At 48.5% G+C, this 26,413-nt stretch overlaps 10 protein-coding genes across 10 annotated transcripts; 6 read left to right on the forward strand and 4 right to left on the reverse strand.

Annotated features, from left to right (window-relative positions):
* Positions 1-290: 290 nt before the first annotated feature.
* Positions 291-2,029, reverse strand: N7516_009261 (uncharacterized protein; the record flags this gene model as incomplete). The annotated part of the gene is made up of 2 exons (XM_057221980.1): positions 291-1,685; positions 1,874-2,029. The coding sequence occupies 2 exons, from the start codon at positions 2,027-2,029 to the stop codon at positions 291-293; spliced, it is 1,551 nt and encodes a 516-aa protein (XP_057072252.1).
* Positions 2,030-4,056: 2,027 nt separating this feature from the next.
* On the forward strand, positions 4,057-5,015 carry N7516_009262 (adenine phosphoribosyltransferase APT1; the record flags this gene model as incomplete). The annotated part of the gene is made up of 2 exons (XM_057221981.1): positions 4,057-4,522; positions 4,582-5,015. The coding sequence occupies 2 exons, from the start codon at positions 4,057-4,059 to the stop codon at positions 4,725-4,727; spliced, it is 612 nt and encodes a 203-aa protein (XP_057072253.1). The 3' UTR covers positions 4,728-5,015.
* Positions 5,016-5,124: 109 nt separating this feature from the next.
* N7516_009263 (gamma-glutamylcyclotransferase family protein) lies at positions 5,125-5,838 on the reverse strand (the record flags this gene model as incomplete). Its single annotated transcript, XM_057221982.1, has 1 exon — positions 5,125-5,838. The coding sequence occupies one exon, from the start codon at positions 5,836-5,838 to the stop codon at positions 5,125-5,127; it is 714 nt and encodes a 237-aa protein (XP_057072254.1).
* A 1,599-nt stretch (positions 5,839-7,437) lies between these two features.
* Positions 7,438-8,532, forward strand: N7516_009264 (intradiol ring-cleavage dioxygenase; the record flags this gene model as incomplete). Its single annotated transcript, XM_057221983.1, has 1 exon — positions 7,438-8,532. One exon carries the CDS (start codon positions 7,438-7,440, stop codon positions 8,530-8,532), a length of 1,095 nt encoding a protein of 364 aa, XP_057072255.1.
* Positions 8,533-10,040: 1,508 nt separating this feature from the next.
* On the forward strand, positions 10,041-10,544 carry N7516_009265 (uncharacterized protein; the record flags this gene model as incomplete). Its single annotated transcript, XM_057221984.1, has 1 exon — positions 10,041-10,544. One exon carries the CDS (start codon positions 10,041-10,043, stop codon positions 10,542-10,544), a length of 504 nt encoding a protein of 167 aa, XP_057072256.1.
* Positions 10,545-12,404: 1,860 nt separating this feature from the next.
* N7516_009266 (sugar phosphate isomerase/epimerase family protein) lies at positions 12,405-13,401 on the forward strand (the record flags this gene model as incomplete). Its single annotated transcript, XM_057221985.1, has 2 exons — positions 12,405-12,968; positions 13,006-13,401. The coding sequence occupies 2 exons, from the start codon at positions 12,405-12,407 to the stop codon at positions 13,399-13,401; spliced, it is 960 nt and encodes a 319-aa protein (XP_057072257.1).
* A 195-nt stretch (positions 13,402-13,596) lies between these two features.
* On the reverse strand, positions 13,597-17,023 carry N7516_009267 (uncharacterized protein; the record flags this gene model as incomplete). The annotated part of the gene is made up of 4 exons (XM_057221986.1): positions 13,597-15,819; positions 16,018-16,412; positions 16,514-16,875; positions 16,950-17,023. The coding sequence occupies 4 exons, from the start codon at positions 17,021-17,023 to the stop codon at positions 13,597-13,599; spliced, it is 3,054 nt and encodes a 1,017-aa protein (XP_057072258.1).
* Positions 17,024-18,747: 1,724 nt separating this feature from the next.
* Positions 18,748-20,072, reverse strand: N7516_009268 (WD40 repeat domain-containing protein; the record flags this gene model as incomplete). Its single annotated transcript, XM_057221987.1, has 5 exons — positions 18,748-18,800; positions 18,855-19,610; positions 19,678-19,758; positions 19,816-19,861; positions 19,935-20,072. The coding sequence occupies 5 exons, from the start codon at positions 20,070-20,072 to the stop codon at positions 18,748-18,750; spliced, it is 1,074 nt and encodes a 357-aa protein (XP_057072259.1).
* Positions 20,073-20,575: 503 nt separating this feature from the next.
* N7516_009269 (TRAPP complex core subunit BET3) lies at positions 20,576-21,514 on the forward strand (the record flags this gene model as incomplete). The annotated part of the gene is made up of 4 exons (XM_057221988.1): positions 20,576-20,610; positions 20,800-21,019; positions 21,086-21,277; positions 21,353-21,514. 4 exons carry the CDS (start codon positions 20,576-20,578, stop codon positions 21,470-21,472), a joined length of 567 nt encoding a protein of 188 aa, XP_057072260.1. The 3' UTR covers positions 21,473-21,514.
* Positions 21,515-23,394: 1,880 nt separating this feature from the next.
* On the forward strand, positions 23,395-26,170 carry somA (putative cAMP-dependent protein kinase pathway protein (Som1); the record flags this gene model as incomplete). Its single annotated transcript, XM_057221989.1, has 5 exons — positions 23,395-23,874; positions 23,938-24,086; positions 24,164-25,409; positions 25,466-25,723; positions 25,781-26,170. 5 exons carry the CDS (start codon positions 23,395-23,397, stop codon positions 25,949-25,951), a joined length of 2,304 nt encoding a protein of 767 aa, XP_057072261.1. The 3' UTR covers positions 25,952-26,170.
* Between the last annotated feature and the right edge of the window lie 243 nt (positions 26,171-26,413).

The following is a 26,413-nucleotide window of genomic DNA, read 5'->3' on the forward strand; positions in this document are numbered from 1 at the left end:
ATTCAATTGGGCTAATGCAACAATGGCATTGCTTGCTAAAAAAAAATTTTTTAAAAAAAAAGATTAAGTCGTTTCGTCGTGATGCGTTAAAAGCCTGCGACTTCCATGAACATAACATACTATACAAGTCAAGTTTCTTTAAGGTCATGATTGGCCCAGGTTGCCGAACTGCCGCAATAGGTTGGCAGTCTCCTCGGCAGAGTACCCGAAGAAGACGGGGCCATTGAAGGTTATGTGGGAGGGAGTTGAGAATGTCGAGGGCATGTCGGGTTTCGTAGTCGAATCCTCGCTCACAGGAACAGTCGGGTCAACTTGGGGAGCAGGCACTTGATCTGCGACAGCATCCTTGGGCCAGGTCTTCGGCCACTCACCAGTCCGGGGGTCTCAGTTTCAGGCTTTGGAACTTCGGCCTTCGATTGATTGTGGCTGAATGGACAACCGGTTTTCTTTGGTGCAGCAACGTCATTGTCCTTGGGCCTCTCATCACTCCAAGGTGTTTCCATTTCGGGCTTTGAAGCTTCAGGCTTTGGTTTGCCGTGACCGAATGGACAGCCGTCGGCGGGCTTGGCATCAAGGACGTTGACATCGGTGGGTTTATCAGGTTTGTCGGCTTGGGGGTCGGGAGATGTGGGGATAGACGCCGAATCAGAGAACGGCGCTGAGGTAGAAGGTAGATGTGTGACCGGCACTGAAATGCCCCAAGGCCTGCTTGGGGATTCACCCACGCGGACTTCACGGAGAGGACGGTCGAAGTGACTCTGGCGGTTATCATCCTCATTCTTATTCTCTTCGTTCTTCTCCTCGCTCTCCTCATTCTTGGCACTTAGTGTACTGGGGTCCACGTTCTCAGCCCATTTCTCAACACGCTCACTCGACGCAGAATGCGAGGAGTGGCCTTCGCCGTTGGTATGACGGTCGGGCAAGAAGGCTTGGTGCTTGACACCTAAGCCAGCGATCATGCTGGTCAGGCCGCCGTATTTGGCGTCCAGTTGTCTCATGTCTTGTGGGTTTCGCTGATAACGCTTGACGCAAATTGCGTGGCTGCGGGGGATCTCATGTTTGTGTCGTTCGACGTATTCGGCGATTTCTTCGGGGGAGTGTTGATCGAGGAATCGGATCGGGCATCGGGAGACGGGACATCCTCCTTTCGATGACGGGACTGATGGGGTGTGGCTAGAGTGTCGGTCTTCGAGTTCAGCCTTGATTGGGTCCAGATGCTCGTGGCCGCAGGTGGCTTCAATATGGACCTTCGGCGCTAAATTTTTCCCACTAGGGGCCTCACTAGCATTTGCACTCTGCATCTTATTCGGTTTGGAGAAGGGGCAATGTAGATTTCCCTGGGTGCCATTCGTTGTGAAGTCCTTCTCCAGCGCGATTGCTGGAGCCGGTGCTTGCGCGAGGATGCACGAGTTGGAGGATATTTGGGAGAGGTTATCTTGAGAACGGAGCAGAGATTTGCATCCTTTGACTCCATTCTTAATGGCCAAGAAAGTATTTTCGTCTACATTTTGATGTGCAACGAGGGTCTTGATTACATCCATGGAATTCAACGGTTGTTCCTCAACTCGAGGCTTGTTGTGTACGAGGCCCTGACGGTATTCTTCTTGCTGCGCGAGCAGCTTGTTCTGAACGTCAAAGGCACGATGTCTATCTTGAGGAGGCAGAATTTCTATCACATCTGTGTACTGCAAGATACAATGTTAGCAATGTTCATCTTGTCAAATATCACAACAGCATGGCAGTTATGGTCTCAATCAGATAATACATGTTAATCCGTCATTGCCACAAAAGTGACTCCTGATCTAGAGCTATTTCTTCGTCATGCGAGACCAGAATGCGGAAGGGAAAAGGGAGAGAAGGAGTATGTATTTACCTGTTTGAAGACATTATCCATGTGCTGAAACAGCTCATTTTGTCTGTGAGTCAGCCGGTACACGGTTAGTAGGAGTGCATCGAAGGCTTCGCCGACGGCCTCGAGCTGGTCATGGTGCAGATCCGGCTGCATGTTGGTAATAACAGCAGGTGACATTGACTGAATGTATTACAGAGTATCAGAAATAATTCATCTGAGGTGGGAGTGGCCTGTTGAGGCTCTCAAACTTCCAAAAGCATGAGAGATGGAAAAGAGGAAAACAGGCGGATTTATAGCGATTGGGTCGACGCCGGAAAAACTTGAAGCGAGGTGGTCTGTGCTGGTCATGTGAGGGGCTAGTCCTGTTTTAGGCTGGGGCCGAGGCCGAGTATACGTCGATGTACAAAGGGGTACATATATCTACCCTTTTGACATCGAATAGAGTATCTATATGCAGGTACATGCAGGTACATGGAGGTGGAAACTTATTGGTGTCTTGGAGGTTTAAGTGTGAGACAATGAGTCAGTACAGTCAACCTGCCCACCCGGGAGGTATCCCAGTGAGATTACTTGAAGAATATATGATTACTTTGGTAGCTTTTAATACTTGAATACTTGGTGTTCCATTTTATAGTATGTACATAATGCAAAGCTACGGGTTTATATGATTCCCATTCATGAGATCGACAACTCGTCGAGCGGAAGTTGGTATATATATATATATTTGCAATGAGCTGTTCAAAGTAAAATATATATAGATATGGTACGGAAGAGATTACTGATAGCAAGGGAAGGTACATGATAGCAGAAGAAAATATAGGAGTTGATACTATATTGCACAATAACTTAACAATTCCAATTGGAGGTGTTGAATTAATAGCTGTTTTTGACTTATGTAATACTATATTGCAACCTCCTTCAACAGCCCAGCCGGGCTAGCTCAATCGGTAGAGCGTAAGACTCTTAATCTTAAGGCTGCGGGTTCGACCCCCGCGTTCGGCTATTCCTACAAATTAATCCTAAGATTTCTTTTTTTGTTACTTTATTTGATTCATGAACTATGATCTACAACCGATTAACCTTTTTCTCTTGTTTAGTTATTTATGTTGGTTATGTTGGTTAATTTTTCGTTTCATCTCGTACTTTTGCTCCGCTTCTCAGCTTAATGAGGGGCTGACCAGTATACAATTACACAGAAATCCCCCCAACCATCTGCACAACAGACATCCCGGCATGCAGCACGCATGTCTGTTTCCAGTAAAGCCACTGTGATGAGTTTCAGATCACGTCGTGGCCTAAGACATCCCATTGGTCCGGGGATAGGTGTAATGGCTGTATGATGTGTCAAGGCTGGCCATCCGGTGCATATTCGTTCAGATGGTCTGATCCAATGCCGTTTTAAATATCCGGTCTGGACAACATCCAGGGTGAGTCATTTATGATGACCTCTTGAGATAGTCCGGTATCTGGTAGTTTCAGTTTCTAGTCCAGGTTTCTGCCTGTTAGACTCTCGAAAGTAACCGTAAACTCCAGGTCGTAGTTTAACGGTCTAGGCTTTTTGGAGAACTGGAACACAAAGAGATGACGAAGGAGTGGTATCAGTTTACGACACCAGTCCCCTGACGATGAGGGGACTGAGCACTAAGTTTACGGGGGGCTAAGTAGGGTCTGGCCGATCAGACCCCGGTTGGGCATATCTAAGAGTTACGCTGTACTCTCTGTACGAGTATAGTAAGGTGTATACTGGTTACTAGTGTTAATAGTAACTAAGTAGTTTGACCTTCTAGAAGAAGATGCAATTGCGTGACCGCAGTATTGAAGTATTTTACCGGCGGGATCTGACCGCTGATTTGTATACTGTGTATACTATACCTCGGTGTATTTGATATAGAATATATAGTATCTAATATCTAATGTGTAATAATATTGATATACTACTATATACATATAAATATAAAGTGTATAAGTGTATAAGTGTATAAAGAATATATAGTATATATAGTAATTAAAAGATATAAAATACTCAAAAGGGAAAAAAACAAGTAACGATCTAGACCTGAGGGGCAACCCGATTATCCTTATCTGTAATTTTCACCCATTTCCTTTTTTTCCCCTCCAAATATTTTTTTTTTTTGGGTTTTTTTTAAAACCCCTTTTACTTCAAAGCCTCTTTCCCCCTCTTTCTTCTCTTCCTTTCTATCATCATGTCCTCCACTCTCCCAGATGCCTCCAAAGTCGGACTCCCCGCCTCCGATGCCGCCAGCGCCGCCGAACTCGCCAGTCTTAAGGTAAGACTTCGCGCCGCCCTGCGCCAGTTCCCGGATTTCCCTTCTCCCGGAATCTTATTCGAGGATATCCTTCCTATCTTCGCCGATCCTTCTCTCCATGAGGCCCTGATCCGCTCCCTGGAACTTCACATTATCGCCAACTACGGTGGCCAGAAGCCCGATGTCATTGTTGGCCTCGAGGCCCGTGGTTTCCTGATGGGCCCCAGCCTGGCGCTGCGTTTGGGTGCCAGCTTCGTCCCCGTGCGCAAGCAGGGCAAGCTCCCCGGTCCCTGTGAGACTCAGGGCTACGAGAAGGAGTATGGTCAGGATTTCTTCCAGATGCAGGCCGATTCCATCAAGCCCGGTCAGAAGGTCCTCGTCATTGATGACATTATTGCTACTGGTAAGTGATGAGAATCTCTGGTGGATAAATACCCTTCATACTAATAAACTATATTTTAGGTGGCTCTGCCAAGGCCGGTGGTGAGCTGATCCAGAAGATGGGCGGCGAGCTCCTCGGTTTCATCTTCCTCCTCGAACTTGAGTTCCTCCACGGACGCGACAAGCTCCCCGCGCCGGTTTACACTCTCCTGTCTGGCCAGGCTTAATTTATACACACACCGCTTCAAAAAAATCATTTCTTTCTGCGACGATCTCAACTGCCGATTATAATGACCCCATCCTTTCAAAACGCCCGACCACACCCGATCTTGCGGTGAGCGTCTGCCATCCGCTCCCTCCGGGCCCAATCAAACAATTCACTCGAACTTCGAGTCTGGAGCCTTGTTTCGCTGGTCGACGGCACCCGCCCCAGCTGGCGCAGAGCTGCCCGGATAATATCCCCCAATATAGACAAATAGCTTTCATCAATGCAACTTGATATGTGTATAAAATTGGCTAATCATCTGTTCTAATTTTAAGAGTAGCTTTCTGTTGGACTTGACATGACCAAAGATTAGACATACTTTTGAATACACCTTATCAATCTAATAGTAATTTCCCTCCTTAGGCCTCAGGAATGAACTTCCTCATAACCTCCTCCACCCATTTCACGGGAACTCCCAAATCCACCGACTCCCGAATAGCCCGATTCATCCTCGCAATATACTCAAACTTCGGCCCCGAAAGCTTCACACAGTTCTCATCGACATAAACCAAAACAGACATCTTCCCCTCATCCAGCCCCGCCCTAAACTTCTCCGCCCCATCCAACCATTTCACAACATCCGCCTCGACGAACCACTTATTATAAGACCCATCTCCCTGCACTTTGGGCCTAATAGAAATGGGCACACCATCCTCAGCCCCGGCATCAACAGCAGAAGTATCAACACCCTCATAACAATCTAGAATCCTCTCATCGCCAAGATCCATCTGGTAAAGAACACCGTAGACAGTATCCTCGGACCCGGAAATTGGGATCTTGTGCGCGGTTTCAGAGTCTTGATTCGCGACGCGCAGACCAGGTGGTGGGAGGACATTTGCGTAGCCCGCTTCGCAGATTAACCAGCGCCAGTGCGGTAGGGTTGCGATTGCTAGTGGGGTGGAGGAGTGGGTTGGGTTTATGCGACAGCGGGTTTTCATTTGGGATGGTGAGAGATTGGAGCCGTAGGCGAAGTAGAGATATTTGGGGTATTCCAGTGGGTTTGCGGTTGGTGGGGGGATTGGGGCTTGAGTGTGTCTTTCTGTTGGTTGTAGGGTGATCGGGTGGGAAGACATGGTTTCTGATGAAGTGGTTTGGTTTGGTTTGTATGTGTATTTGGATGTGGAAGGAAGAAGATGAGAAGATGAGAAGATGAGAAGGGAGAAGAGATAGGAATGAGTTCAGAGTGAAAAAGTATATGCATAAGCTTAGCTCCGATTGCGTTATTTCATATCAATTTCTACATGTGAGGTCCAACCCGTCACCATTGCTTTTCCTGCTAATAATATAAGAATAATCCGCTTCTTATGCGGCCTTGTGTCTTTTGTGGTCTTTTTAGATGTCTGTTTAGGTGTATACGAAGGTAATAAGAAAAGCACTTTTCTATGTATAACCTTTGATCGAATCGACCTATATTGACTTGAAGAATAGCACTTTCATGTAGTCTATATGAAGCACTAAACTACTAGGGACTTATATAAATGGAGATACTGTGATGGTCTAGAAACCGTTGGTTTCGAGAAAAAGGGTAGGTCCAAAGGACGGGCTATATTTCTTTTCTAAGGGTAGGCCGGCACAAACAACAAGACTCGTAGTGGGTGATCAATATAAGTACCAACTACTGTGACTATAATCTTGTCAAGCATAAGAAAAGCACTATATGGTGCACTAAGGAGGTTTCGAGGCTCTGGTATAATAAGCCTTTCTAAACCGCTCGATAAGACAACACGAGTAAGACTACGCTAGCGAGTAGCAACGCCGTAGGTGGTAGTATATGCACTATAGTTGGAATCTATGACAGAATAAAGGGGACTTTACCTGATCTTATAACCGGATCGCTGGTACCTACTATGATAGTTCTGTGTTATAGGTTCTAACGTAGTCCTTTGAACTAACGTGACAGCCGGTGGGTGAACCGGTCTGTAGTCCTTATACATAACCTTGAGGACATGTCGGGTATTTGCTATGAGACATTGAGAGTCCCTTGTGGTCAGAAGAGGAAGGCAGATCGGGGAAACTACAGAATAACAAAGTCTCTCATTGTCCTCAGATTAATACTGGCCTAAAATGGTTTACTGGCCAACAGTTACCCCCACTGCCTTATCACTGCCTCATCTTTCGGATTATACTTGTGCATAGGTAGAATTGATCATCGGAATGGTCCACTTCTGTGTCGATCATATTCAGCTCAATAGAGATGGATGAGTTTATATCCGCCCACTACCAAATACAACATTAGCTCTTTAAGACAAGGGCCGAGCTTCTAAGCCCCTCATTAGGTACCTTGCAGATCTTGGTGACCATTTCTACCCTATAAGGGCCTTGGGATGCGTAAGCTGAATGCATGAAACACTTCGGGTGAAAACTATTGGCTGGAGCCCTACCTTGAGCCAATAATGTGCTATATCTTTTCACCTGTAGGAACTCCATGAATATGTCTAGGTCTATCGCATGCAACCAGCTCTTTTGATGCCTTCGATGGTGTTTTGTGGGTGAGTAAAGTTTTATCCGGGCAGACGAGGTGTGAAATTCCACAAATTAGTTATTAATAGGCGGTTGAAAAGGTATATAAGACCCGATGTCTGGAGCTTTCTCAGGGGTCGAACCAACAAACAGCCTCTCAAAAGAACTTTCTTGCTCGTTACGGTAAATAGCTCATTTCTTCGTTGATCAATATGCACATGAAAAGTGCTCTGAACCTGGCCATCCTCGGATGTGCTCTCCTCTCTTCCGCGCACCCAGGACACCATGAGCCCCTTGACGGCCCTGACGTTCAGTTGTACAAGAGGAATGTGCAGAGTGGTCTGCAGAAATGCTCGACAGAGTACCAGAACAATGGTCTCCAAGCCCGAGCCGAATCTCGCCGCAAGGCTATGATCGATCTGCACCGCCGTCACCTTCGCGTCCGAGATACCGACGCAGTCCTCAACAAGTCCCACCAAGCCACGCATTCCATGTCCCCCTCGATGTCGGAGAAGGAAATCTTCAACTCCCCAGAAAGAGTGTGTCTCCTCGGCCCAAGCCCCGAAGGAGAAACAGGACCATACTGGCTCCCCGGCGAACGGGTACGCTCTCACATCCGCGAAGGCCAGGCCGGTGTCCCCGTGGTAATCCAGCAGCAATACATCGATGTCGAAACCTGCAAGCCGGTACCGGATCTCTACGCTGAGATCTGGGGATGCAATGCCACAGGCGTGTATTCGGGCCTGGTAGCAGATGGCAACGGCAATTCAGCAGACCAGTCCAATCATAACCGGACGTTCCTCCGCGGAATCCAAAAAACTGACTCGGACGGCGTGGTCATGTTTGACACATTATTCCCAGGCCACTATGACAGCCGCGCCACGCACTACCACAACATTGCGCACTTCCATGCGAAGAGACTGCCAAACAACACCATTGCTGGTGGCAGGGTATCTCACGTTGGGCAGATCTTCTGGGATCAGGATATTATCAGTGCAGTCGAGTCAACCTACCCGTACAACACCAACAGCATTCCCATCACGCCTAACGCTGAGGACCGGGTTGTGAACGTGGAAACTGAGAACAGTGAGGCTGACCCGATGCTGAACTACGCGTATCTGGGTGATAGCGTTGAAGATGGACTGTTTGCTTGGATTACTGTCGCTGTCAACCTGTCTGCTGTGCACTACCCGTACTATACCAACGTCTATACGGAAAATGGTGGCCTGGAGGTTGATGGAACTTCTGATGGAAGCCCAAGGGATATTGACGGTGGGCTTCCTCAGACCTCTTCGGTGCCGAACTGAGCTAGGGACAAGGGGCAGAGTACGTTATGTAAGTGACTGAAACAGTTATAGACCTCGTAATGTGTTGACATACATGGGATGTCTTTGTGTCTTTGTATGCAGATTGAGGCTCTCATAGTTTGTCATTCTCCTTGTTCATGGAGGCCACATAGACCGACTATTCGGAATTAGAACCCGCGATTGGAAAATTTGAAGGCTATCCTCTTGGTGGGACCTCGGGAACTTATAGTATAATATGCTCAGTGTTCCCCAGCCGTACATTTATGGGGAATGCCGTATAATCTGCTATGTGGAATAATCGTACTGAAATCCATATGTTCCGTAGGCTCTCTAGAGAGGGTACAGAATGGCTCGCAGACACGGTTGTCGGAATTCCCGCTAGGTCGTCATCCAAGCACAGTCTACTATTAAATACTGACCTTAGAGTGGATACGCTTAGCTGGGTTACCAGAGCTGGTTGGTGGGCAGCTAATAGGTCTCCTTGTTGTATGCAACGACAAGAGTGGCCATGCACACGATACTGCAATTCCTTATTACCAATGCAAGTGATCTTCAAAAGTAAATAAAATAAAGGAGTCTCACGCCGTAGGGAACGATTTGACAAGAAGTATATTCATGCCTTACTAGCCGAACCTTCAGCTTACGACATATAAGATTGACGACCTACCCGTTGTAGCCCTAAAAAGTAAACCCGAAGGGCCGAAGTCAATAGGATCGCCATTCCGGTTGCTGTGGGTAGATGCGACCACAGTCAGACTAATCATTGATTAGCCACTGATGTGGTGCCCCAATTTAGCATCTTTTACGGGGCCTTTGTAGAATAACTGCTATACCGGCTTAAGACTTACCCGTAAGGCCTCTATGTTGTACGTACTATTTTAACTCGGCAGACCGATATTCAACATCATATATCAACTCCACTAAAGACTATCCACTTGGGCGTTTGATCCTAAATCTTGTTTTCACAAAGAATCTCTGGTAGTTAGTTGGGCCGGGTGTAAATTTAACCCAATAGTGCCATAGTGCCATATTCGGAATGCAAAATTCTACTTTTAGCAGGCTCGAGCACTGACTGAGCTGGAAACGAGTAGCTCTGTCTGTAATTAAGGCCTACCATGACGATGCAGTCAAGTGATACTATAAATCTTTCATCTTAACCCTACATTTCATCTTCATAAGAGACCCATAACCAACAAAGTGCGAAGCCCGTGGCGTCTAGATTTGAGAGAGACGAACGAAAGAAAGCATAAGACATCGAAGAATTAAATGGATACATGTAGACCGCAGTCAGATAAAGGGGAAATTTGATTTTTGATTTGCTTGAGAAAAGCCTGTCTAATTATAGTACTAATATGTATGTTGTATGGCATCTCAAAGTGGGGGCCCAGAATCGAGGGTATATAAGCTGATAACCACCTGGCAGTCGGTCGAATATAGCAAACTACCTCGTCCAACTTATCCTAAGAAGTAATATTTCGTTCCGCTCGTTTAAACCACAAACCATCACCATGTCCGGGACCACGACCTCCACCACTTCCTCCGCGTCGGCTACCTCTAGCTGCCATGCCAAGCTGTACGATATCCCTACCCACGATGCCGCATGCGCGATGCCTATGCAAAACAACAACTCCGCTATCATGAGCAGCTGCTGCTCCGAGGCATCTGTTGTTCAGTATGATTCCTGCGACTACTACTGCCTTGCCCAGGGACAGAATGTTGGCACCCTTGCGGAGTGCCTGATCAAAGCCTCCGAGCCCGGTGAGGTTTGGTGCAACAACGGTGCCAATGCCACAGCTACAGCGACAGCTACGGCTACTGGTACTGGAGTCGTGACCCTGGGTGCCACAGAATCCGGTGCGGATAGTACCGGCTCAAGTACTTCGAGTGGCTCTACTGCAACTTCCACTGCTAATGTGGCTGCTGGTATTGTTGCACCTGTCCCATTGTCCAAGTCCGCTATTGGCATCGTTGGTATGCTGTTGGCTGGGTCCGCAGCAGGCCTTTTCCTTTAAGAGTTATCATGGGTTGATACTCATACCGGTGTCGTCAAAATCAAGCACTATGTCAGTTGAAGGTGATTGGGTGGATGCAATCTAATAGAAGTGTGGTTTGGAGTGTCTGTATATTAGTCGGAGAGCCCTTTCAACTTCCAAGCCGAGCAAATATATTTTATCTACCCTATTAGCTGTCCAACAATCCGTTCTTGATCTATGGATATATAATATGCCCATTTTGTCGCATCTTTCAAAACCAACCCTCTAGACCAGAGTCTTCTAATGTGTGGCTATTTTCAAGTAAATCTATAAATTTATAAATCCTTGAAACTTAGTTCTTATTTTATTATATGGACGGCGGCCGATGCTCGATGCTCTATGACGTGGTAGCACTAACCGCATCCAAATCGGGAAGTTCTATATTTCATTTATAGACGGTAGTGTAGTCACTAATACCACTTCCCTCTCCGATAATTCCCTCTCCGATAACACTAACCACAGCCAACATGACGCTCAACTCAAAACTTCAATTAGCTCTATGCAGAAAAGAAATGAAGCCCATCTCTCATCAACCCAAGACCCCAAAGCTTCACAACGGACAGATCCCAGCAGAGATACTAGACCTCATATACAAACATCTCCCCGCGCTCGAACAGATCTACTTTGCATTAACCTGCAAATATCTCTACACCTACTTTGTCTCGTTTCTCAAGAAAAAAGACCCAGACCATGCGAAACATCTCATTCCGAGAAGAAAGCGTCTACCAATACTCCACAACGCCAAGCTCGAAGCACACCCTCGAATCCAGCTCCTACGGGAACTCGAAAACGAACGCTGGAAATGCTGCGTGGTGTGTATGAAGCTACACTCGCCCTTGGCATTTAAACCCTCCAAACAATTCAAGAAAGAGAGCCACTGCTACAAGTGTAGTCTACTCTATGGCCGTGACTGCATGCCCTATGCGGGGTTAGTCGACATCTGCCCTTGTGTCAGTATGACATTCAACGAGCGACAACTTGTGGTGAATACGATATCCTCGTCCTCAGAACCGAGTATATTTCCCAAAGATTTCACGCACGATTCAGCCATAAAGAGATACTTCCATGACTGCCAAGTCACTAGTCACCTTTACGCACAACTCTCAATCAAAACGCAGCTTTCACTAAGTTCTAAATCCAACTCTTTGTATGTGAGCAATACGTACACTTTCAAATTCTCGAAGGGATTGTCCGATGCGTTGAGTGGTATCTGTCCACACAAGGAGACCAATAAATGGCTCAGGCAATTCTTTACAGAAGCGGGATTGAATTATTCTGCGTGGGGGGGAACGGCAAAGCCATTGGCGACAGAGCCTCATCTTATAAAGATCATTACAGAAAGGAATTTGGGTCATAGAAACTGGAATAGGCGAGGATGGAAGAACAATCGGAATGACCGCGGTTGAACTTGTTATATAGTGTGGACACATTTGACCTCTATATTGCGAGACTGGTTCGTCTGGAGGAACTTGGCTGTTGATAAAACTGTGTTTATGTGCTTGCTATTTGCAACCTCAATAAAAGACGTTTTATCGTTTTATCGTTTCATCGTATACTTCTATCTGAGGCTGAAGTACGGAGTTATAGTTCCAACCCTTACAACGCAATAATCAACCCTATACCCTTCGGTCATTAATGACCGGTAGATATCACACTAGATACCCCCATGATCATCCGACTGAAATAACTCGATGGCCAATTGCCGGGGTTGTCGATTTGTGCATCCACATACCGGAAACCGAGTTCCGCCAGAATTTAAGATATCAAGTCTCCCAGAAAGAAACAAGTCAAAGGATTCAATATTCAGTTCTAAAGGAAAAATACAAGAAAAGTCTAAAAATGGCACCCAACAAACTAGCAATCGCCAGCATCTCCCTAAGCCAATATCCAGGCCACATCCTCGACGACAAAATCCGCGCCGCAGCCCAAGCCGGCATCGCGGGGATCGAAATAGTCTACAATGACCTCCTCACCTACAGCCAAACCGCAAACATCCCCATACACACAGCAGCCCAAAGAATCCACACTCTCTGCCAGGAAACCAACATCCAAGTCCTCTCCTTAGCGCCCTTCGAAAACTACGAAGGTTCAACAACCCCCTTAAAAGAAAGACTTAGTCTCGCCGCGCACTGGCTCGAGATAGCCCGTCTGCTACACGCACCTTACCTACAAGTCCCATCAATCTTCACAGCAGACTGCAGCCGCGACGAAAAAACTATCATCTCCGACCTCCAGCAACTATCCGATCTAGCCAGCTCTATAAAACCAGTAGTATCAATCGCCTACGAGCCACTGTCATGGGGAACGAACATCTCAACCTGGGAAAGCGCCCTGTCAACCGTGGAGCGGGTCGACCGTCCGAATTTCGGACTGTGTCTGGATACGTTCCATGAAGGGACGCGGGTGTGGGGGGGATAATGCGTCTCCGAGTGGAATGCAGATGGACGCGGAGATGAAACTACGGGATTCGCTGAGGAGGTTTGTGCGGGATTGTCCGCGGGAGAAGATTTTCTATGTGCAGCTTTCTGATGCGGAGAGGTTTGAGACGCCTTATTCTTTGGCGCATCCGTGGGCTTTGGCTGGTGAGGCGAAGGAGTTTACTTGGTCTAAGCATGCTAGGCCTTTTCCTTTGGAGGTTGAGTTTGGGGCGTATTTGCCTGTTGTTGAGATTGCTAGGGCTTGGATTGTCGAGGTTGGGTTTGAGGGGTGGGTTTCTATGGAGGTTTTTGATCGGAGGATGAGAGATGGGAGGGTTAGTCCTGAGACTGCGGCTAGGCGGGCGGTTGAGTCTTGGAGGAAGGTTCAGGTTGAGATGGAGGGTAAGCCGAGGCTTTGAGGTGAGGGGTTGTGGGTTGTATATGGAACTAGGGTGGACGGTGAATGTAGATTGTTATTGAATCCAGTTCGATTCTCTATGAGCTGGAGGTTTGACTATACAAGTCTAAACCTATGTACACCTGTGAAACATAAAACAAGCGCCACAAATGATCTGAGAGTCTTCCAAAAGGGTATAGTATATCTCTGTGAATATTCAAACAATGTGTAGATTCGTGATTGGGACGCCACGAGAGCGCATGCTGTATCGTCTTTTGACTCCAATGCCGTTTGCATGGCGCAGGAGCTCGTATGTTTCCTCTCCGCCGCCGACCATGACCATGCTGATGAGGTAGTTTCGTGGAATGCCGCTAGGTGTCATTTGAGCTTCGTCGAGGTGTGGACGGATGAGAGTGGATTCGGCGCGGACGGCGGCGAGCGCAGAGCGAGACCCGGCTTGCTTCGTTGACTCTTTCCTCTGCCCGTGGAACCCGTGTGGTGGCACGTCATCGTATGAAACGACGACAATTAGCTTCAGCGCGGACCGCGTTGGTCGGTATGCGGGGATGTTGCGAAGCTTTTCCGAGAATGTACAGCCGCCACGTTTGATAACGAGGACTTCGTGGTTATGGGCGACCTCGCGGGGAATACCCTCATTACAGAGATCGCCGGCGAAGTATACACTTGACCACGACAGGCGGTCTGTCGATGGGTTGCCGAGCAAGGACATTGTAACTGCATCTTCAAGATCCGGAAGCGGGCTGGCCCCAATGCCCGAAGAGATAGCAGCGGGGAGAGTCAACCTGAGTGGCGCAGGTTCGGTCGGTTCGTTGTGAAGTAACGACGACACCGAGTGCATCAGAGACGATAGCATGGCTCTTACTGTTGAGTCCGGGGAGTCAACAATTGCGGCATCGTTGACAGAAGAGGCGGGGCTGTGACCTGCGAGACGGGGCTCGGGCGGGTGTGGGCTTCCTGGTTGAGTTTCTTCATCTCGTGGATGAGCCGAAGCATTACGTCGGCGAGAGGGCTCTGGGAGAACGTCAATGACGAGGTCAAGCATGGCATTGTCGCGAACACGGGTGAAGTTCGGATCATACGGATCGACGACATCAAAGGTGATTTGGCGAGAGAGATATACCTTCTCATCTTTGCCTAATGGCACATTGTTGATCACCTGCACCCGATACCCGTCTTCCTCCTCCCCAGTGGTGGCCGTCGGGTGATCCAACCGTACATCCTGAACCATACTCAATCGGAGTCCTCCAATTGTTTTTACAAGTACCCCGTCTAGGACACGCTCCAACGCTCCAGGTCCCATGTTTACGCCGCCTGGGAGTGATGGGAATGAGATGTCGAGCGTGGGTCGAACGGCCATAGGCGCGCTGGTGGCGTTGAATGGGACAAGCTGAGGTGGCAGCGTCCACGGGTAGAAGGTGTAATTGGTTGGTGATGAAAGGTCAGACACAAAGACACTTTGATGTCCAGGTGAGTCTTGCAAAATAGGACCTGCGGCCACTCCTCGATCAGGCATCAGATCCAGCCGTGCCAAGTTGGCAGCATGGAAGATGTCTGTTCGGGATGCCGTGGAGGACACGCCGAAGAATGGAGAGGGGATAATTTGACATACTCCCCCGGCGATGTCCTGGCCTTGGGATGGGGTTTGCGGCGGGCGAGGTGTGGATGCCGATTTTCTCGGAATGATGAGAGGATGGCCTTCGGTGTTAAAAACCCAGGGAGCATCGATCCTGTTCAATGGATGCTCCTGGTCAAACAGCAGGTAGAGATATTTGGCTGTCTCTCCAATGAAGAAACTTTCCATCCGGTCAATGAGCTCACCAGTCAGAACATTCCGAATGCCAGCCCAACCACACTTGGTCCAGCAACGCCGCTTGAGGTCGCTGAGAACCATCTCTCCAACATGCAGATACCAAGGATCTTGAGTTGCGCGATAAATGTAGTAGTTGGACTCGATGAACTCGGGCCGACCTCCATACCACGGCATACCGTTGTCGATGTCACCAGTAGCCACGTTCCATCGTTCAGGGATGCCCGAGTAGCGTGTCCAAATGGCAGTAGTCAGCAGATGAATTTGGATAGCTTCATCTAGCTTTCCATCCAGGGCAAGGACTCCCGGATAGAAAGCGCTCAGGCTATCAATCCAAAACGCTCGCGTGGCACCGGTGATCACATCCCCTACAATAAGGTGGGGATGTTGATAACCTTCGCCTCGGAATAGGTGGCGATTGATCGCGGTGTGTGATTCTTCCCACACCTGTCGGAAGGCCTCGGCAGTATGCTGGTGGTCCGTTAGAGGAGCGTAGTACGAATCCAATGCTGCCCAAGGGCTGTCGGAGTTGAAAGGCAGACGCTCGCCCTCGGATAGAAGAACATGAGCTTTGACGGCATACTCGTAGAAGCTGTCAATACCGGCACCGATCTACTGAAAATTAGTTAATGCTTCTACCTGTCAAAACAGATCCTGCTTACTCCGGCCCATGGTCCCACCCATTTCCCCGACTCGACATCAATGCCAAATCCAAGCAGTCCGATGTCACTCCGGCGGTTCCAGACCGCCCAAAATGCCCCTCTTACCCAAGTCCTCATAACGCCCATCACCGGTGAGTCGGCTCAAGACGGTCAGCTCAAGGACTAGACTGCCTGCACCAGCGCTGCAAGTCTCAGCAGGCTCAGATGCCGGGTTTTTGGATTTGCGCTTGCCCTCGGCATCTCGGGTGTTGAGATTTAAAGGCGCATTCTCGTAAAATGGGATCCCGTGGCGGAGGTTAACCCGAGGGTAGGGAAGGCCCGTCTCTGTATAGAATGCGGGGAGCAAACGGTGGGCCAGATCCACAGCAAGTCGAAGTAGTTGGCCATCATAAACAAAGCCATTGGACCATAGAATACCGTGGTCACTCTGTATGAACATACTTTTATCCCATGCGCTAGCAAAGAGAGCTTCCCGTTCTGATGGTTCGTATCCGGTGATGGGTAGCTCGCCGACGGCGAAGAGATGGGCACTGAGCAATCCACCTGAAGCACAATCGTTAGCGGTAGGACATAAAAAAGCCGGAAATCGAGCACATGCGACATATCGATAAGTCGATAAGCCAACGAAGGAGAAGTAATCATACCGAGTCCTCGGATCACAGTTTCAAACAATTGTACCTTGCTATCCAGATCAAATCCTCTCGACCGCTCACCCTGACCAGCAGGACCGTCCGAGCCATCACCATACAATCTAACAAAACCCTCGACACCATCCTGGAAATGCGCCAAGGCTCGCTCGCCACTGTCCGGGCTCGAGGACAGGATGGCTAGCGTCGACAAGCTGTCAATCAAGGTCAGGGAATAATTTCCCAACACATCATTATTCTCGGGATTCTTCTCGTCTCGAACAAGGGGTCCGCATGTTAGTGCGCGTAATTCGTCTTCGGGGAACGCGTATTGGAGGTAGTTCTCGAAGCCATGGAAGAACATGCGCTCAGTTTCTTGTCTGCGGGAGGACAGAGGTGTATTAGTTAATTTGTATGACTTTTTGAAGAGGATTGACTGTAGCATATAGCATACCTTAGTTCTTTGACTTGGCTATCTCGCATGCCATGAACGACGGTAAGCCATAACAGGATGGGCCAAACCACCATGCAGGCGGAGCGGACGTTAAACATCACCTCCGTCGCGTGTGCGCTTCAAGCAGATCTGAGCGCCGTAGGGGTCATGGATGGGGCGCCAGATGGCCTTTTATTTAAGGCCTCTCTGAAAATAAACTGTTCAAGGTGATCACCCTGTTCAAAGTGGAGTTGGGAAGGGGATTCGGCCAGATAAGCCTCTGGGGAATCTTTTTTCTTCCCGCTTATTGCATCATTCCATACTATAACTATACATAGTTAACTATATAACTATACTATAACTACCATGTTTATACTATATTTTTACAGCTTATAGAAGGTTGAATCTTTATAAAGTAGTTTATTATCAGTATATATCCTAATTTATAGATGTAAACATATCATGTACTGTAGACTTTCAGTGCTATCCTACTATATATAAACCCTGGATGCAGATACCAGATATAGAATACACATTGATAATATAGGGTTGGCTTTGATTATATATTTCTGGGAAAACAAAGCTTAAATTATTTACTCAAGTCGAAGGAAATGAAAGATTACACCCATTCAAAGGTAGTCGTACACTTGGAATTGCAAAAAGGTAGTTATCAACACGAGTATCAACCTGAGTATCACATCCGCCATAACGCCGCTCATGACCATTCTTCCATAGGGCACATGGATAAAGCTAAGGTATACACAAGCGAGCGCCTCAACCCTGCTTAACACACAACGACTGCAAGATCACACTCTAAGCTTATATGTCAGCAGTAGCAGATGCATAAAAAATATGGAGTATTATCTCACCATTCCCTCTGTCCTTCAAGAGAAACTTTCTCTATGTGACCGGAAACGTGGAAATCGCCAGAATCCTTCGATAGCAGGGGAAAATCCGGACCACTGTCCACTGGTGGCGGATCGAATATGTATGTGTGTGCTGGTCCAAAGGAGAGATCATAACCACGACCTTTCAGTTTCCAACCTTCACGCTTAAATGCCAAGAGATATCGGGTTAGGCAGTAGTATTGCACGAATATTATAAAGTCCTGTAGGATGGACACGACAGTCCCGACGGTACCTGAGGCGCGGGGAGCTTCGATGTGGACAGCCATACCTACGTTGGAGGTTACAACGAATCTTCTAGATAGCTTGCAATAAATTGCCGCAATTGATGTAGGACTCACGGATCGCAATAAGTACTAAAACAGCCATACAACATCCGTAAATAAAAGGCTGCCACTTTTCCGACTCTGACTTGACATTGGGCTTAAGGAAGAGCATGCGGTAGGTGATGGTGGTATCGGTGATAGAATCCACCTTACAGTAGTAAGGGAGTTCGGAAGTAGTAGATTGTGAAACAGACATGTTGTAGAACTTGAAGAGTTGGGTTGAGAAGAAAAGAAAGAAGATGCCAAGGAGTGCCTGAAAATCCACGGAAACAATAGTATATTCATGATGCAGTAGTTACGTTTTAGTTGTCCAACTCCTACATTAATACCAAAAGCGGTATATAACACTGTTCTTATAGATAAACTGAAATATTCAAGAGCAGCATGGCTTTGAAATTTAGTTCTTATTGTACAATTCATAGATCCGGATGCATATAGCCGGACAAGTCAACCTCTGGAAGCTGGAAGATGCTCTCTGACTTGATAGCACAAAAACCGCGTCCAGGGGAATGGATGCACATGGCATTTGAAAAAATGAATTTGACGCCCGCTGATCTTCATTAAAACATTAATACCTATCACATATGTTTATTTGCCCAGCTCTCCAAGTACCAGGTTCCGATCGGAGGAACAAGAAACGACTGTGGCCATGTTAGAAATTGTGGGCTTTGGTTGCAAACAGGGGATATACTCACTAATCGGTTCATCGTTGGGGGAGAAGCGCACGTCATTGACAGTGCCCTTATGACCGGGAAGTTTATACAGCAATTTACCGGTCTTGGCCTCCCAAACAACCACACTACGATCGCCACTGCCCGCAGCAATCTTCTCGCCTTTGGGATCCCAGCTGGCACGGATGAGGTTCTTCTCCAGTCCGACAGGAGCGCCATCGTAGGTCTTCACTTGCCGGTTGGTAGGGGCGAAGGGACGAATGTCCCATGTGCGAACAGTAGAGTCATGGGAGTTCGATAACAAAGTCTGTGAGTCTGGCGAGATTTGTAGCGATGTGATGGTATCTGTGTGTCCGGCCATCGAGTAAACTATGGCCTTCTTCCGAATATCCCAGGCGTGGATCGTATTGTCAATACCTCCACTGTAGATCTCATTACCCGCTTCGGACAATGCCACTGCGGTAATAGGGAGTTCGGTCTGGAGGTAATCGAGAGCGTCCTTCTGCCGAGGATCCCAGATGCCGATGGACCCATCATCACTACCACTGACTAGAAGCTCCTGTCCTCTTTTGCTGATATCGAGACAGTTGATGATCTCCTCATGGCCCACGTGACGACGTACTCGTTCCCCGGTCTCGACATCCCAGCTTCCGAGGGTCATGTCTGCGGATGCCGAGAACAGTGACCGCGAATCGCGTGACCACTGAAGATCCAACACAGCTCCCCGGTGACCTGTCAATTGGCCGTAGTTTTCGCATTGTCCGTATGTATTCCACAGTACTATTCAAGAAATCTCGATCAGTATCATATTTCGGCGGCCGCATTCCCGGATAAAGATGAGACATACGGATGGAACGATCCATGGACCCAGATGCGATATGTTGCGCGGTAGAGTCGAATCGAACTGCGAAGACTTCGCCAGAGTGGCCTAGTAGGTTCCTTCTATTAGCGCGTGTATAGCGACAATTTGGCGACGGTATCTCACCTGTCAGCTCCATGATAGGAGCATCCAAACCACTTGTGCGAGGAACCTGTAGACTCGAATTAGCTGGCTATATTATATATGAACGCCCCTTGAGCTTCAAGGATAAACTCAGCGCATACAGATTGAATGAGCGCTCCATTTTGAGAGGAGCCCTTCACAAGCTCGGTTCCTGCGTTTTCAGCGGCCTTGTTCCGCTTGACCACGAGCTGGTGCGAGGTACCAAAGCCCTCTGGAGCAGGACGCTTTTCACCAGACATTGTCACAGCAAGCACCTCGGTTTGAATTTCGAGAGGTAAAAAGAATTAGTTGGTGACCAATCGCGAGTTAAAACAAAAGTAGTGGAGAGCAAAAGTTCAGGGCGAGAAGCTGCGGGAAGAACGATAATCCCGCCTGGGCTCGGCGGTGAGTGGGCTGTGTCCGGCGGACGGAAGCGACCATTGAGACTTGATCGCCTTGGGGCTATTTTTGTCCAGCAGAAAATAGCATAGTCATTCACCCCACTCACCAAGTACAATACGTATCATGTAAAAGGCGGAGAAAAAGGCGGCAAAGAGAGACAACCAATAAAAGAAAAGTCCAGCATGGTCAGTTTCATCGGCCGTAGGATGACTTGTGTACAATCAGCAACTCCAACAATCACGGACTCCCCCCACAATCACCCTGATCAACAGTTGACTGTCACATTCACCTGTGTTTGTCTGGATTTACTTAATTTTCCTCTTTACCAACAGCTGGAGCTACCAGAGCATAATCCTAGAGAATGTCGTCCACAAAAACCTCAAGAATAGGAGAAGAGTAAGCGGAACTCCCAAGGTCGGCTGCCTTATCCAGTGGACCTTCAACTAATCAATGACCTTTGAACAGAATATGGAAGTCAGTAAACCCCAAATGCCCGAACACTGGGGCTCCAGAAGCGATGACCAATTGATTTCGCTGTATCTCCGCCCTCGAGCTCGAACTAATTGGCTTTCTTCACATGCGCAGAACAAGAGTCGATAAAGTCAACGCGGAGCTGGTCACATTAACGTACGGAACAATTGTCGCACAATTATGCCAAGACTACGATAGCAACTACCAGGATGTCAACAAGCAGTTGGACAAGATGGGATACAATATCGGAATGCGACTTATTGAAGACTTCCTGGCCAAGTCAGGTGTCGGCCGATGCGCCAACTTCCGGGAGACAGCTGATATGATCGCGAAGGTAGGAGTCACTCCAGTATACGGAGAATGGAAATAATAAAGCTATGATGGCTGACAATCCGATCAGGTTGGCTTTAAGATCTTCCTGAACGTCACACCTACAGTCACAAACTGGACGAGTGATAACACTCAGTTTTCCCTTATCTTTGAAGACAACCCCTTGGCGGACTTTGTGGAGCTTCCCGATGATGGACGGGCTCAGGACGAGCTATGGTTCTCCAATATTTTGTGTGGTGTCCTCCGGGGGTGCCTGGAGATGGTAAGTTACTAGCACCCCAGTTAATGGGAGTGGGTTTTCCCTTGTTCTGGGCCCGATCACTGACCCGGCTTTTAGGTTCAAATGCAGATCGAGGCGCATTTTGTCAGTGATGTGCTGCACGGAGATGATACTACGGAGATGCGGGTCTCCCTCGTACGATACATTGAGGATGAGATGCCACCGGAGGAAGAGTAATAACCTTGTGAGATGTGCATTTACACTACTTGAAGAATGGGCGTTCTGGTGTTCCTCATTGGTTACTTTTATTTCATTTTAGGGGGATGGGTCTTTTTGCCCTTACTCGTCTTTATTACTTCCGATAATCACTCTATCTGTTGTACACCTGTCTTTTCGCAAATTAGGGTTTATGATGTATCCTGCACTAAATCACGCGATATTTATCATTGGTATAAGTTGAGTACATTATAAGAATTTTATTTTAGCATCAGGTTTAGTAAAAGAACAAACACCCCGAGAATAAGGGCATGGTTAAGTTGCAATCAGTCCATCGAAATTGCATGATCTCCCTCTTTTTTTATACGTGTACAGTGAAAACAGCAAAAGTTTTATTACCCTTTCTACTACCGCCTTCCCAATTAAATATACCGCCTTCTCAATTTGTGATACCGCCCGTTATCCGTCAATTTCTAATTGGTGGATATCTGACCGGCAGAATTTGGGTGCTAAAACTTTTGCTGTGTCACTGTAGATCCTCAGCGAATCTGCCGTTCAGGAGCTTGATCGGTATGGTCATAACCAAACATGTATTGTAGAGTAAACCTGCAGTTCGGTCAAGTATATATTAATATATATAGTTTCCTGTAGGCACGTAAATAGCGGTCAAGAAGAACATCCAAGTTCGTGTATTTGTCAAGTATTGTATGTCACAAACGCTGGACCATACCGGTTCTGTACCACTATCTCCGCCCCTCAACTCTTTTACAGATCGAATTTCCCTCCTTTTCATCCTTTCTCAACCTCTACCTAGACAGAACTTTTCCACAGCAATTGATTCTTCTCTCAATTTGTTCAATTCTCCTGGATTGCTCCATCTTCGGTATATTCAACCTTTGTGGTGGTCGTGAAATAGTAGTTAGCTTACCCTTACTTTTTTAGACTCCCGCTGGGATCCATCGCAGGGCCCATCAGGTATCATATCACCCTTCTGACTTTCCTTCCTTTTTCCCTTTCTTTTTCTATATTTGCCATATTCCCACATATATCTCTCATTTCTTTTTCGCTAATTCGCTGACGACTGTTTCTATTTTGTCGCAGACCGCAAATTCAATGGTTATCAGATCGGTGCATTCCCAGAAATACGCTTGACAGCGCCATCCCCAGCCCCGACATCCGACCAGGTTGATCCGCTCCGAACAAGCGATTCTCCCGCAGAGCGCAGCGCCTGTCAATGTACGTCCCCCCGGCTCTCTCTCACTGAATCCGTCCTCCTCTTCCCACTGTGAGATCCACATCTTTTAGACTCCCCTTTTCTATTCTTAACCTGTTCTTTTATTTTGCTGTTTCTTGTCCTTGGGTCTTCTTTTTCTTTGTACACGGGCTTGGTGCTCTCCTGTCCGCAATTCTGCCCGATCGGGTGTCTGGCGCCGCCCCCCATACCAACCACCTCACTTGTGCGCTTTTTTCCGCCTCCTTGGATCTCCGTCATCGCCCACCCCCATATAGCTTGCGCACTTGCTCCTGCACTTGGTCCTTTGAAGCGTTTAATCCTCTGGCAAGCGCTCATCAATTTCTCTAGTCAGAGAGACACCGAACATACTTCGTCTGCGCCTCCGAGCCTCCATCCTCTCGTTTCTACCCCCGTCGCGTGGTTTCTCTGGAAGAAGACGCCACCGGCGATCTCGAGTTCCCTTATATTTCGCGATAATATACCTGTTTTATCATCACGCACACGCGTTGCTCAGCTTGCGAGCATTCGATATTCCTTCGAAAGCGCTGACCGCTTTGCCTCCGCATCAATTCCCACGCGTCGCTTCTAATACCCCGCGTTAGGCTTGATCGCCTGAAACGGAGGTCGCGCGTCGGAAGCTTCTTACATCAGATTTGAAAATCTCACGATACAACCGGCAAGGGTGGCTGCAGTCCCACCGTTCGCCACCATGAACCAAATGAATGTCGGGATGAACCCCGGGGCTGGAGGCCCTGTGGGTGGAGTTCCTATGATCAACAACGGATCCACGGCTTCTCGTAACGACGGCACTATGAACAACCCCGAAATCATGATCAACAACCTCAACACCTATATCTATGATTACTTTCTGAAGCGTGGGTACCATGACTGCGCCCGCGCTCTCTTGCAAGATGAAAACATCAAACTCAACACCGACAACAATCCCAAGACGAGTCCCGGAAATCGGCGTGATGGCGATGTCAATGGCATGGACCCCGATGCTATGATGACCGACGGGAAGGATGGTGACAAGATCAAGATCCCAGATGATCTCCCTCACCCAAATATTCCCAACGAGAGCCCCTCCTCATTCCTCCTCGATTGGTTCAGCCTTTTCTGGGAGTTCTTTTGGGCTCAACGCAAGAAAGGAAATAGCAATGATATTAGGCAATACCTTCAGCACAACCAGGTGTGTCAACGATCGTCTTCTTCGAGGATGTGGAAGATGGGCTAATCCTGATCATTCTTCTAGAATTTCATGCGTCTGCGAGAACAGCAACACAATCAATTTATGAGGCAGCAGCCCATGATGCCCGGCCAGATGAACCAGCTGCGGAGACAGAATGGCATGGTGCCTCCTAACCTGCAGAAAACAGTGCTGCAGAACAACACCACTGGACTGTATGCTCTATCTGAATATCTTCTTCCCCATGCGGAGTGTTAAATTGGGGGTGGACGTGCTGATGAAATTTTTCTAGCTCGCAACAACAACAGATGGCGCAGTACCAGAAAACCCAGCAGTTGCAAATGATGCAGCAAATGCAACGGGATCCGGACATGGAGATGGGGGGACATCGACCACAGTCACCCGCCTCTGCCGACAACGCCCCCTCGCCGTCGAAACGCCCTCGTCTTGAAGGCGCCGTCAGCGGACAGCAACTGGCACCGAATGGCCGTGGGCAGGTACAAGGAATGCCTGGACAGCCCAACCCGCAGGCTATAATGATGCAAAATGGAATGCAGAGGGGAATGACTCCGGCGCAATTCCAGCAGTTCCAGGGACAAGCTGCGCAACAGAAATCTATGCAGGTATATGCTCAAAACTTGGCCCTTCATCACTCTCGCTCAGCATCGAATTCCCAGGGTATCCCGAATGGTGGCATGATGAATCCCGGTGTTATGGCGAATCAGGCGGATCTGGTGCCGATGCCGGATGGCCAAGGGATGTATCCCATGGCCGCTGGTCCTGAGTACTACGGTGCAAACGGTCAACTCGCCCAGGTCCGACCTGGTGGTTTACAGACACCTGGCAGTCAGCATGGTAACCATGCTCTTCAAGATTATCAGATGCAGCTTATGCTGCTTGAACAGCAGAATAAGCGGCGTTTGATGATGGCTCGTCAAGAGCAAGATACCATGGCCCGCGCTGACGGCCAGCCCCCGATGCCCGGACAGGGAGGTTTGCCACCAGGCACTTCCCCGGGCAGCAGGGCGGGCGCATCTCCCAATCCTAGCGACCAAATGAAACGAGGCACACCTAAGATGCCTCCGACTGGACTTCCCGGGTCGCCAAGCGCCGGCGACATGTCCCAGCGTGGATCACCCGGATCCATGAATCTCAACGGTGGTCCGATACCCCCAGAGATGGCGGCTCAGTTCTTCCCTGGACCGAATATGCGACCTCCTAGTTCTAACCCTGCCTTCACTGGGGCTCAAATGGGTCAGCCGATTCCGGCCAATGCCGGCCAGCGTATGCCTAGTGGACAATGGCAGCCAGGACAACCGCAGATGCCTCCGCAGCATTCGCCCGCGAACCAGCCCCAGGCTGGAACCCCGCAGGAACGAAGCGCGATGCCTCCGCCCTCGGCGCCACCCGTCACGGGTCCTAACGCTGGTCGGGGCCAGCCGGCGTCACCTCAGACGGCTGGGAACGCGCCACCAACGCCCCAGCAGAGTACTAAGGCTCCACCCAAGGGCAAGAAGGAAGCGAAGGACACCCGCAAGGTTTGTATACCTTCAAATTATGCTGTAATCTTTGCATGCGCTAACATGAATCCAAGCGACCCAACAAGAAGCAAGCTGCTGCTGCTGCTGCCAGTGCGGCCGCAGGCGCGACTCCATCCACCGAAGCCGCAGAGCCACCGACCCCATCGACCCCTGTCACGCCCCAGCATCCTAACTCTTTCAATACTAAGAATGGAGCGAATGGAGCGAACGGGCCAGCTCAACCGGCACAGCCTACCTCGGCACCTGCTCAGACCATGGTGCAGCAGCCCCCTGAGCAACAGCAATCCTTCACTGACCTCAGCATTCCTGATGTATGTTCTTCCACCACCTCGCCTGCCACAATTATGCATTTACTGACTCTATCAAAGCCTACCGCATTTAACCTTGACTTCAGCGCACTGGAAAATCCAGACATTCTGGAGAACTTCGACTTTGACACATTCCTCAACACGGATGCCGACGCCACTGGATTTGGGTTCGACCCCAGCATATCCTACTCGGCCGATGGTGTCGAGACAGGTGCCGGTGATGGCCTGTGAGCGTGTAAAAGTCTTGACGGTCCTTCAGGTGCTTCACCTCCGATATACCCTTGTTTGTACATTTGATCATTACTCTAGTGCGTTTTCGCGGATACTCGATCTGTTCTGTTTTCTTGTCTCCCAATTATCTGGATATGTGTGTTCTGCGCATGTGCTGTTGTGAGATTGGCGTTGTTGTATCTTGTTCATCGCATCCTCTCTTCCTCCCCTTGTTTGTCCTAGGAAGCCAGCATCCACCAACTGATACCAGGGACTGCTTGGACTGACCGGGGCTCTTCTGTATTCGAGATTAGTGCACTGTGACCTACGAGTTTTCTTGGCTTCTCTTCCTTTCTTTCTATTATTACTATTATTACTTGTGGATGGTTACTTAATTCCTTGCTTTTGCCTTGTCTGTACGGGCAACGGTGATACCTCTCAGTATGAAGTCCAATTCTCCACGCCTGATCCAGTGCACTTTCT

The sequence above is a fragment of the Penicillium verrucosum genome, assembly GCF_028828655.1.
Source record: "Penicillium verrucosum strain IBT 35672 chromosome Unknown utg000003l_segment0_segment0, whole genome shotgun sequence".
Lineage (NCBI taxonomy): Eukaryota > Fungi > Ascomycota > Eurotiomycetes > Eurotiales > Aspergillaceae > Penicillium > Penicillium verrucosum.